The sequence below is a fragment of the Callorhinus ursinus genome, unplaced genomic scaffold (genome assembly GCF_003265705.2).
Source record: "Callorhinus ursinus isolate GAN/ISIS: 27379988/994484 unplaced genomic scaffold, GSC_fseal_2.0 scaffold3, whole genome shotgun sequence".
In the NCBI taxonomy this organism is placed as follows: domain Eukaryota; kingdom Metazoa; phylum Chordata; class Mammalia; order Carnivora; family Otariidae; genus Callorhinus; species Callorhinus ursinus.
Window position 1 is genome coordinate 60,788,533 of NW_027397065.1, and position 12,914 is coordinate 60,801,446.

The 12,914-nt window shown below is 38.3% G+C and overlaps 1 protein-coding gene and 1 long non-coding RNA gene across 2 annotated transcripts in view; one reads left to right on the forward strand and one right to left on the reverse strand.

Annotated features, from left to right (window-relative positions):
• The window catches only part of LOC141372392 (uncharacterized), a 33,245-nt gene extending 24,356 nt beyond the window's left edge, over positions 1-8,889 (reverse strand). Inside the window, exons 1-2 of the long non-coding RNA XR_012377595.1 lie at positions 8,764-8,889; positions 6,862-7,027 (exon numbers count right to left, since the gene is read on the reverse strand). This is a non-coding gene — a long non-coding RNA (uncharacterized lncRNA). The remainder of the gene's footprint in view (positions 1-6,861; positions 7,028-8,763) is intronic.
• Positions 1-12,914, forward strand: part of C6 (complement C6) — a 59,666-nt gene that overhangs the window by 12,309 nt on the left and 34,443 nt on the right. Inside the window, exons 5-7 of the mRNA XM_025866653.2 lie at positions 99-246; positions 4,193-4,331; positions 9,482-9,682. Of these exons, the coding sequence (XP_025722438.1) occupies positions 99-246; positions 4,193-4,331; positions 9,482-9,682 (488 nt within the window). The remainder of the gene's footprint in view (positions 1-98; positions 247-4,192; positions 4,332-9,481; positions 9,683-12,914) is intronic.

Below are 12,914 nucleotides of genomic sequence, written 5' to 3' on the forward strand. Positions count from 1 at the left end.
CACTCTCCTTTGAAATTTAAAGCACTTACTCGTTTCAAATCTTAAATATCTTCTCAAATAATCATGTGTTGTTAATGTCGTTTGCTTTTCTTGACCAGGCCGCTGCATTGCCAGCAAGTTAGAATGCAACGGAGAAAATGACTGTGGGGACAATTCAGATGAAAGGAACTGCGGACGAACAAAAGCAGTGTGCCTGGGGAAGAAGCAGCATATTCCCATCCCCAGCGTACAGCTGATGGGCGCTGGGTAAGTAGTGTCTCTTCATCGTTTGCAGGAGTAAAGGCATCTCGGGAGGAATGAGCCGGAAGCAGCAGTGAAGCAATGAGACACATGATTGTCCACCTTCCCCATTAACCTCTTATTACTCTCACCAGCCCTGTCTCCCACACGTGGCTGCCCTGCTCAGGCAGTGTGTGGCCATGATCCTCACTCCCATTTTCACCCTCAGTCTGTACCAGGCCATGCTAGGGGTGGTTCCTAACCACGGTTTGTTTCCATTCTCATCTATCCTTCTGACAGCTCTGGGGTGAATCAGGCAAACTGGTGCCAGGGTGGATTCATTCCTGGGGTTAGATCTTGAATGGGTGAGTAACCAATCAGAAATGCGCAGTTTCCTCATCTGTATGTTGGATGACTACAAACCGATTTGAAGTTCTGTCCTAAGAATTCTTAATTAGAGTTGATTTCTGTGAGAGTGCTTCAATATCGTCTCATCAATGTGCAGAAATGGTTTCCCTCTTTTCCTTTCCCTGGAAGAAAACCTCAGCCCAAAATCCCCACTGATAATCACATTTCCTAAGGTTCTGATTGATGAGGGGTGACATTACAAACTCACCTCTTGCTCAGTTGATCTAGACTCTAGAGTTACAGATGGGGAGGACCACATGCTATGTGTACTTTGGCAGAAGGACCGTGTGGCCCTCTGCCAACCAGAGCTGTTATCCCAAGGTTTCTCAGAAATGAGCAAAATCTGCTGGCTCGCGGACAGCCAGTCCGCTCCCCGCCTCTCCAGGGACTGAGAATTTTAAGAGCTGCTTACTGGAATCTCTTTCTAATCTGCTGGCCTTAGAATCTCTGCCCCTTCTCTAGCACATTTCTACCCAAAAAAGGTAGCCTTCTGGTTTGCTGTCCCTCTTTTTAAGTGCATCTCTCCAAGGGAGAATTTAACAAGACATACCAACATTCCTACATTGCCAGCACCAGTCACCAGGTCTTAAACCTAAAGCAAGAATCAGGCAATAACAGCATGCTCTTTGTTTTTTGTCAGCCTCCACCAAGGTACAAATGCATACACACACGTATACATACAGGCACACACATGCAAATTTGTGTGTGTGTGTGTGTGTGTGTAATTTTTAATGGAATTTTTAAAGTTATAAAATATGACACATAAAGCCAAATTAGATAAAAGAAACACTTTAAAAACTTAAATATGAAAGACCATGATGTACTTGAAAGAGCAAAATATTTAAAGTCAACTTAAGAGGGGAGGAGAAAGAATAAAGCAGAAAATTGCAACATAGTTGACTTAACCCCTAAAAGACTCCTCAGGCATGCCCTGATAGAGCCACCTCCAGAAAACTATCTTCAGGCTCTCTGCTACCTTCATAGATTCCTCATGACCTGGGAGCCATTTTTTCTCAAGCCCTTTCTTGTTTGTGACAAACTCTTAAGTACATTGTATAAAACAGTATAAGGTCAACAGTTTTTTACCTCATTGATCCCTCTCAACTCAGAAAACAAAAATGAATGAGTCTTAAAACACCTGTGTTTGTCAGGCTCCCATAAGTAGTTTGGGACGTTTTTCCCAGATCAATTCCTCATACGTTCTCTGTCAACTATCCATTGATACAAATTCAAATATGGATGAGAACAAACCTCAAATTGTGCTTGCAGCTATTTGAGTATGAGATCCATGTTACAAAACCCACAGGAATTAGGCCTTTAAAAAAAAAAACAGCTTTATTGAGGTATAATTTACATACCAGTTCTCCTCCTATGTACCTCTTTTCCTCTCACATGACCACCCTTCTCACAATGCTCTGACACCAGAAGTGGGGAGGTTTTCCCCTAAGTCAATCTCTGTGACACCAACTGGGTGTCCTACAGTTTAACTCAATTCTGACACTATCTACCTAAAGGTAGTGTCAGATGCCACAGGTTAAGGGCTCGGTCCCACAAGACCAGCCCCCCTCTGATGCTAATCACAAGTCCAAATTGTCACCTGTGATTCTGACACCCAGGAGGTTTTCAGGACCCCCTCCTCTTTGCTTTATTTGCTAGAATGGCTCACAGAACTCAGTAAAACAATTTACTTACTGTTGTTAAAAAACAAAATTCAACTGAGTAAATGAAGATCTAATTGGCTTTATTCAATGATTCGTGAATCAGGCAGATAGAAAAGAGCTCCAAGGAGCTATACAAAATGGAAGACTTTTATGGGCAGAAGGAAGCAGAGCAAGGAAATTTCTGCGAAGAGTGGAATATATCAGGCAAGGTCACCTCCCTTTGAGGGAAGGCAGGGGTTGATCAGGCAGATTACCTCACTAGTTGCTGATCAGATAATTCCACATGGCTGTTTAAAGGTCACATTCTTGGAAGAGGCAATTAAGAACTGCGATTAAGTGAGGCATTAAGGCTTGCTGACGTGAAGCTTAGCCCAAGTGACTCCATTTTGTTGTTTCTTTCTTTTTTTAAATACTGTTTACCAGTTTATTATAAAATGATGTAAAAAAGAATACAGATGAACTTCCAGTTGGGAGAGATTAAGTAAGGCAAGGTATGTGGGAAGGGGCGTGGAGCTTCCATGCCCACCCCCAGGCACACCATTCCATGTGTTTACCAACTCAGAAGCAATCTGAACCCCATAGTTGTATGATTTTTATGGAGGCTCCACCATGTAGGCATGATTGATCATTGATTCCATTTCCAGCCCCTCTCCCTTCTCTGGAGATGGGAGATAAGGCTGAATATTCTAAGCTTCTAAACATGGGTTGGTCTTTCTGGTGACCAGCCCCCCACATAGGAGCCTACCAAGAGTCACCTCATTCAAACAAAAGACACTCCTATCACCCAGGAAATTCCAAGGGATTTAGGAGCTCTGTGTCAGAAACTAGGGTCAAAGACCAAATATTAGAACAAAAGATGTTCTTAGTGCTCTTATCACTTAGGAACCTACAAGGGTTTTAGGAGCTCTGTGCCAGGAGCTGGGGAGCACAGACCATTATATATATTTTCTATTATCTTATCATATGTAAGCCAGTATTATCAAACCTTCCACAAAACTTTTTTCACAGAATACATATTAATATCTATAAGAATTTAGAAATCTATTGGAGCATCTTGGAGAAGTTTTTCATCTACCACAAAACAATTTCTTAATTTCCATAATTTCTTAAATATTTGACTTGTGCTAAGCTAATGTCCTTCAGTTTCATCATTTGTAAAATAGGTGAAATAATTGTATCTATATCTATATCACATGGTTATCATAAATATTAAATAACTATAATAGTAACATTAAATATAGATCAGACAGCTTGATATATGTATATGTATAAATGTGATATATGCATATACATATAAATATATGTATATATTTACTATATATATACAGATAGTAAATATGTATGTTATACATATGTAATGTACATAAATATACATATATTAAATATTTGTATAAAAATATACATATAGTAAATAGTATGTAAGCATTTGCTAAATAAATTTAAATATTAGTTATTAATAAAAACAATATCATTACAATTTTATTAAAATACTGCTACTACTATTTAATTATTAGCTATCAGAATTCCTTTACTGTATCACACTGAAGGAAGTGAACCCAGAATAGCACAAATTATGTAATAATTTATTTTATAATCTGCTTCTAAAGTTTGTACTGGTGTGGTAAGTCATGAAATAAAAATAAACCTAAATTTTATTTCATGTTGAAAACCCAGAACAATTAAGTGAGTGGAATACAGAGAATCTAACAGAGCCAGAGGGGCTGAGTTTTGACTTCCAGCCCTTTCCGGCTGCCACACCATAAACTAGAAAAAAATGGGCTTTTCTTCAAGTCATTTGTCATGAGTCAAAAATGTCTGAAAAAGGAATTTCTTTCATATAAGTATGGTAAATTTTAAAGATTGCTCTACATCTACTGAATTCTTGAAAATTACTTTGTTTGCAGGTATCATTTTCTAGCAGGAGAGCCCAGAGGAGAGATCCTTGATAACTCTTTCACTGGAGGAATATGTAAAACTGTCAAAAGCAGTAAAGCAAGTAATCCATACCGTGTTCCAGCCAATTTGGAAAATGTCAACTTTGAGGTATGACAGCCTATCATGGCGGCCCTCCAATGCTGATCGTGATTATAAACTAAATTTCCAATGAAAAATTATTGATGAATGTAAGGACAGAATAAGGTAATGAGCATTTTAAATCACCTATTATGGGTTGTTGTTTAATCCTTCCACAACCAGTGAGGTCAGTGTTATTATCATCCCCTTACAGATGAAAAAACAAATGTAACCAATTTGCCCATAGTCGAACAGCTTGTAAATCAGGGATTAGAGATTCAAGGTCAGGTTTCCCAAACTCCAGAGTCCATGCTTTCTCCAGTGAACATTTAGTTGTACCTTCTCCCACACAGATAAATAGTTTGCTTGATTCCAAATTTCCTCCTACCGTATTAACCACAATAGTTAGACATAAAAGAACTTCTTAAACAGACATAACTTCTTAACTTCTTAAACAGTTAGACATAAAAGAGCTTCTTAAAACATCAAGATGAAGCTAAGGGCTACAGGGGTAGTACTTCTTACCTTTCTTCCTATTTTATTAATTGATTTGGTTTTCTGTTTGTTTTCCTAAGTGTAATGAGTGATATACTACATACTCCCAGAATCTAGCCCAGTGCCTTACACATGATAAGTGCTTCAAAATTGTTCAACTAAAGTAAACAATTTATTTCTTTTCATTTATGATAAGAGAAACAGGAAAGACAGGATTTTAATAGTAACATCCAGGCATACAAATTTGACATGCTAGAGAGAATTTCAGTGAGTCTAATGGTTTCTGAGACTGCTTTATTAATTGTATAACTTCAGCAAAAGTCATTCAATCCTTCCTTTAGAAAACCTTTTACATATATATATATATATATAATCAGTTTTCCAATTTGATCATCTCAATTTAAAGCCATCTAATATGTATTAATGGGTATAGGGAATGCCCTTGGGGCCCAACTGCCAAATTCAAACACCTTCTGGGAGACTGACCTGAGAAGTCCGATCTCTGCCTGCAGATAGAAGCGACAAGGGTAACAACTGACCTCTGACCAAGTAAAGAAACTCCCCACTATCTCCCCACAGATCCAGATGCTAATTCCAGAGGGCCCACCACCACCAAGGGAGGTGGAAAAGGTCTCATTGGTATGCTAAATAGGAACTCGGTATTACATTGTTCCAAGGAAATAGTAATTCTGCAATAATAGCATTACTCTTGAGATGTATTGAATAAGCTTTGGAGACAGAGCTAACATCCAAACATTTACATATAATACAGTTATGTGGGAGGACATCTTCTAGCGCCTAAACAACCAACCCATACGCTTACTTTTAAAAATACAATATTTTTATTTGTATTCCCCCCCACCCACCAAATACTGCCTATATTCTCAGTAAGCATCTATTTCACATAGTTTTACAACTTTAACATGTTCAACTCAGCTCATGGGATGAGGGCAAATTTGGGCAAATTTGTTATCTAAACATTTTATACTTAACAGTTTTGAAAGTACTTGCTTATATTGTTTTACTCAAATTCCTTAACAATCTTCCCAGAAAAATAGAAGATTGTTTATATCCATTGTACCAATAGAAGATCCAAGTTAGACAACTTTCTCGGAGTTATGCAACAAGTAAATGGCACATCAGAATTAGAACTCCTGGCTCCTACTGCAGGGCTGCTTGAGCAAGATAAGACCTTGACAGTGATAGCAAGAAAGACATTAACAACCATGCAGCATGTGCCTTTCCTAAACTGTCGTTTAAAAGGTATTACCTGTGAGATTCACCAATGGTGTGCTAGAGCTCGCTCTTCCAGCTTACAAGAGTCAGTTGTTAAATTTTCAGGAACTTTGCAAGCCAGTTTATAAACATAGCCATTACTAAATATTAAATATATAATCTTATAACTAAATAAAAATATTAAAAACATAGGTGATAATTATCCAAAATTATCAATTCTCCATTATTTTGCTACATTTTCCCATCTATGCTCTTGAGGTTACTTACATCTATTGTATCTATGTTATGAAAATGTTATGTAATAATTTGCTACCGTACATCTCTTTCCAAGTTTGAATTAAGAGGCACCACACAAGTAGCTTGAATCAGCTATGGTAGGAATATATACACCAAAAACAAGGGCAAGTGCTACAATAAATCACAGGTTATCCCCCTCCCAGAGACTGTTGTTTTTTTTTAAGATTTTTATTTATTTAACAGGGAGAGAGACAAAGCAAGAGCACAAGTAGGCAGAGCGGCAGACAGAGGGAGAGGGAGAAGCAGGCTCCCCGCTGAGCAGGGAGCCCAATGCGGGGCTCGATCCCAGGACCCTGGGATCATGACCCGAGCCAAAGGCAGCCGCTTAACCGACTGAGCCACCCAGGCGCCCCAAGAGATTGGTTTTTAAACATTTACTAGCAGACCACTGGATCCATCCACCCAACTTGGTAACCCAAGTCTGGGTGGCTAGGTAGATCAGGAACTACAGCCCCAAAATCCTCATTCAGAATAAAAGAGAACCCTTTCATTATCAATGTTGATCAAAAATCGTCGAACCTTAAGAAGTTACCTGAGTTGATCTCTAACTATATGTTGTTGAGTTTTAGGTAATATTCAAGTGCTGAGGAAGGTGAATAACCAGATCCAAGGTCACATGAGACTGGTTGACTTTTCACTGATCTCCATATTATTTTGTTCATGCTGTTAGCAGGCAGCCGTGCAAATCTAAGCTGTACCTTAATGAAAACAATAGAGGAGGAGAAATTCAGCAGTCATCTGACTTCCCTTCTCCTATAGTACTGGAGTTCATTAAGACAGATGAAATAATGGGCTGGCTGGTACAGAAAGATGAGAGGCTCTTGAAAGGAAGGGAAGGGAAGGCAGGCATTGGATAGGAAGTCAGATTAGAAGACCATAGGAAGAATTCCGCCCCTCAGGGATCCCCCAGCTGCTAACTGCGGAGCTCAATGACCATATGATTCCAGCACCAGCCCCCGGAGTTGTACCACTTACTCAGGAATACTCCTCTCTTTTTCTAGGTGGTGCTCCTTTGCTTCTGGCTGTGTGCTAAGCATCTGCTGTCAGCAGCAAAGTGCAGAGTGTGGTTACCACTAGACTTTGATTCTTAGCAATGCATTGACCTACCTAGACATGGCCTCTTGCTGCAACCCAAAGCTATGAAAACCTTCATAGCTCTGCAATCCCTCAAATCCTCCCCAAATCCCTTGTGAAATCCACAACTTCAGGTAGTGTCTCTAACCCGCACAGCACAGGAAACCAGGTGCCACCCAGTCCTCTCCAACCCCCCAGTCCCTCTATCTCTCCTCTGCTCCTTTCTACAAACCCATCTCCTTTCTTTAAACTCCAAAAGTAAAAGTGTCAACACACATTGAGTCATAGGTCACCAGCCCACTGGATCTACAGACAGTGAGGACGGATGGGCTCAGCGATGTATGTAATGATGTGTAAATGAGGATTAAAACCGTTTCCCCAGAGTTTGGTTAACATCTCTTCCTGGGAAAATCTATACTTTCAAAAGTGGCCTTGGCTTTCTATCATGGAACAGCATACCCATCATCTCTCTCTTTCCCTCTCCCTTCCCCATATCTGCTCAGTCAACAACTTCTGTGAACTTACTTCCTAAATATCTTTCAAATGCCCTGGTTTCTCTCTACCCAACCACCACTCCCCTGGACCTGGCCATTATCCTGTCTCATGTGGCTTATTCCAACAGTTTGTGTAACTGCTCTCCTCGCCTCCACTTTATTAACTCTCGTTAACGTGATCTTTGCAAAACACAAAAATGATGGCAACACTCTCGATTTTTCATTCAATTAATATTTTTAAGGAACCTATTACATGCAAAATCTTCCTTTAGATGTCAATCCAAATACTTTCTCAGGGCATGCAAGGCCCCGCCCCAGTTTCCCAGTTCAATCTAAGTTTTCAGCCCTGCTCACCCATAAACCTGTTCCTCCACCAGGTTAATATACATGGGCAGATTTTCTCTGAGCTTCTGCCCAGGATACCTGAGCCCTCTTCCTTCCATGCTAATATTTTTTTCCTTTAAGCTGACACAGCTTTTCTTATGTAAGAGCTAATTCATAAAACAAAATATTTGTAGTTTGAGCTTTTCAAAGAAATGGTAAAGAAATGTCAGCAGCTATACTTAAATATGATCCTTTTGCTTCATTGCTGAGGAGCTTCGTTTGTGGGCCCTTTAAATGCTAACTAGCATGCACTGTAGTACCTGAAAGTAGCACTGAACTTTTGACTGTATCTTACTGTTGAGCAAGACTCTTTTGCAGCTGGGTTATTTTGTCTTTCCTTCACTAATTGTACAAGCTATTTGACTGTGGCATGCAGTTTGCCTCACAGTGCATTTTAATACTGAATATTTTAAAAACAAGAAATTTTCCCGTTGCAAACCAGACAAGCATCTTTAACATAAGGTACTCTTCAATCAATTTACTTTGCAACTTCTTTTTTTAAAATTCATCCATTGTCTCTTTTCACCAGCGTAACCATAACAGGGACTTAACTTGTACTTATCCTGCTCCACTCCCAGTTCAAGTCAAGTTCCACTGGTTGTTTTTCTTCTCTTCCCAGGCCCCCGTCAGTGAAGGCTGAGAACCACTTGCCAGGCAGAACCAATCGATTATTTGTCTGTCCCACAGACATAGCCAGTAGAGTGCCGCTGTCCAATATCTAGAGGAGGCTAAGTGGGTGGGAACGGAACCAGAGCAGGATTGCACAGGATCTGTCCTCCCCTTTTATAGGCCTCAGTTTTCTGGAAGATACCTTCAGTTAGATGCCAAGAACGTCAAATTCACAAGAATACTAAAAACAGCCCTTGTTGCTTATGCCCCTGTTCAGTCTCAGTTTAGGAGTAGTTTCCTTGATGAAGACTTAACCTGGAGTGGCCTGGGTTTTACGGGTTATTTATGCCAACCCCATTAGCAGCACCACACTTCCCACACTGACTCAAGTGTCGGTGATTGCTTTTCTGCCTAGCTAAACTATTGCCTCCCCGAGGACAGGGACGAATTTTTCCTTTATATCTAGCAAAATGCGTCTTCAACAAATATTTATTGAATGCATAAAGGAATGAAGGACCATTGCATTAGATCTTAACAAGTAGCTCTAATATTTCCTAAGTCATGTCTTATTTCATATGGATTTTCCTCCAGGTAAAAACTGAAGAAGATGATTTGGAAACAGATTTCTACAAGGACTTAATTCGTCTTACACAGAAAGACAATCAACAAGATTCTTTTTCGAGGGAAGGGCACAGCAGTTTTCATATACCAATTTTTTATTCCTCAAAGAAAACTCAAAGCACCACCCATAACTCTGCCTTCAAACAAGCCATTGAAGCCTCCCACAGAAAGGTAATCAAAATGGTTCCCAATCTGTTTATTCTTTTTGAAAAATTAATGCCAATTCCAGCAATCACGCAATGAGAAGGGGAGAGTTTTTTTACATCAAATCAGTAGGGTTTCTAACACAAATTTAAATAGATGTACCTTGTTATATCCAATTTCAGAAGTTATAGAGGTAATACATATAATGATGCATATATTTGGCTGTATTTATGGTTGTGTTCTCTTTAGGTTTTCTTTGTCTTCCTGTTTTAGGTGTATTTTTTATAAACCACATGTAACAGACCTTTGCTTTTTAAACATAAACTGACTGACCTTTGCTAGGGACATTTTGCCTTCTTTGATTTAATATACCCACTGAAATACTTGATCATATTTCTTCCATTTTTAATTTTTCTTACTCATTTTTTTTTGTTGCTGTTTCCTATTTCTTTACTTTTGCTGTCTTTGTCACATTGCTGTTTACTGCTTTTTGTCCTTTTGGTCATTTTGGAAGTGCTACTGAACTTTTAAATTCTGCTTGTGGTTATCTTTCTTTAATTATCAAGCATAATTAAACCTATGTTTTTCTTTTATCACACGATGGGGGCTATATTATTTCTCTAGCCCCCAAAAGATGTTTTACTTCTCTACACCTCACCCCTACTATCTCCTTGAGAACATATCTACCTTTCTGGTCCTCCACCACTATCATTACAGGCCTCCAAAACCTCAGTTTTACTGAGATAGTTCAAAACCTTTGTGTTCCCTTCCTTAGGATTGTTTTGTGTTCATTTTTATATTACACATGTTAGTTTGTATTTTATTCTGACTCTTGTCTTCTCTATTTAAAGATTCCTCACATAACACTTATAAATTCCAAGTTCATAGTCTGTATTTTACATTTGTGTTATACATTTACTCCCTAAATCCTTATATATCTAAAATGCCTACATTTTCCCTGAGCAATAAAGGAATATCTTGGCCAAATATAGGAATATTGGATCATAGTCTTCTTTTCTTGGTAGTTGATGGATGCTATTCCACTATCTTCTACTTTTCATTGTTGCATAGGAAAAATCACATGCAGAGCTCATTTTCTTTCTTTTATTTTCTCTGTCTGGAAATGTATAACTTTATTGTTGTTGTTTAGAATTTAGGTTGTATCCAAGTATTAGACTTCTTCCATTAATCTTGCCAGGAACCAGTGAAATTCTTTCAATATGTAAAGATACATCTTCATCCATTAACCTTTCTTCTTCTGTTCCTTTTTCTTTTATTATTCGTATATGAAAACTCCTGGATGTGTTTTCCAATTTAGGGGACAGATTGCTATTAGACATTTTTAGACATTTACAAATGTCTTTTAAAATAGTATCTATTCCTCACGACAACCACCACTGTGTACTATTTGTTTTTTCCAAAGAGATGAATGGGAAGACTGAGCCCTGAATCACAGAACTGAGGGGAGAGGTGAAAAGAGTTGCCAACACTGGAGCAGATGGGACCAGCAGCCGGAGGGCACCATTTTGTGGTTCTTCCTGCCTTTACCACAGCTCCTCTCGTATTTTTATTTATTCCCTCATTCATACATTTACATAAATAAGAGATTTTATAGCACTTTATTGGCAATTTCCCAGGCATTTCATATATCTTCAAAAGACCGCCGAAAGGGAATCAGAGTAGATATTTTTAATAACATTTTACAGATGAGTAAATTAAAGCCCATACATTTATTTTTAATGCAAGAAATATTTATCTAGTATCCACCATGTGTCAAGTACTACACTAAAGTCCACAAAGCTAGGTGGTTCCTGTGATCTTACAGTGAGTAAATGCCAGAGTTGGGCATTGAAATCAGTTTGTCTGATTTTTGCCCACTCTTCCTATCTACTACATTACACTTCAAGCTATCTGTTTATTCATTCATTCATTCATTCATTCATTTATCCATAATTTCAACAAACTGTGAAAAGAGTAGAGCTCTGGTGATATGAACACATAAAAGAAAGAAGAGAGAATAAAATAGATTCTTTTTATAACATAAATTGTTAGTGTGCTTTAGAATGGGCTATAGGTAGCATAGTGTCCTTCAAACTTACCAAATTATATTCTTTTTCCTTTAATTTTTTATTTTAACTCCGGTTAGTTAACATACAGTATTATATTTGTTTCAGGTGTACAATATAGTGATTCAGCACTTCCATACATTACCTGGTGCTCATCACAAGTGCCCTCCTTCATCCCTGTCACCCATTTCACCCATCCCATTCCCCACCCACCCATCCCATCCCCCACGACCATAAGTTTGTTCTCCATAATTGAGTCCGATTTTTGATTTGTCTCTTTTCTCCCTTTGCTCATTTGTTTCATTTCTTAAATTTCACATATGAGTGAGATCATACAGTATTTGTCTTTCTCTGACTGACTTATTTCACTTAGCGTTATACTCTTCTAGTTCCTTCCATGTCATTGCAAATGGCAAGATTTCATTCTTTTTTATGGTTGAGTAATGCAAATTGTATTTTTTCTCTTCCAAGATTTCATTTAAATTCAAGTTAGTTAACATATAGTATAGTATTGGTTTTGAGAGTAGAATATAGTGAGTCATCACTTACATATAATATCCAATGCTCATCACAACATATGCCCTCCTTAATGCCCATCACCCATTTACCCCATTCCCCCCACACACACAAATTATATGTTAAAACAAGTTGGAATCAGAATTACTAGGAAGTAAACATATACATTTCATGGCCCTTCTCTTCACCTACTGATTCTGAATATCTGTAGTTGGGCATGTGATTCTGTTTTGTTTTTCCCCCAGCTTGCTCTAATGTCATATTCAGGATTGGAAACAACTGCTTAAAAATATAGTCTATGATGAGCAGGGAAATGGAGATGTTCAAAGAGACATAGATATACACATCAGTTTCAATGTTAAGATTTGCTTCACAGAATGGTTTATAAATATTTCAGACATGCTAGAGATCACTCGTAAAACCCTTATCTGTGGATAAACAGCTGTTATTTGACCCTCTAATAGTCTGCCCCAAAGTGGAAACATTTTAGGCTATTCACAGTATCTGTTGGAACTTATGAAACTGCTGATATACAACCATTTTTTAACTTACAAAATTGTCAACTTCATCAGGTTGATCTTCAACATCTTTGATCAGATCTCCACAGAATGAGGAAATCTCAGGTTAAGTAAAAAATGCTGCTGCAACCTTTCTTAGTCTTCAAATAATGAAAACAA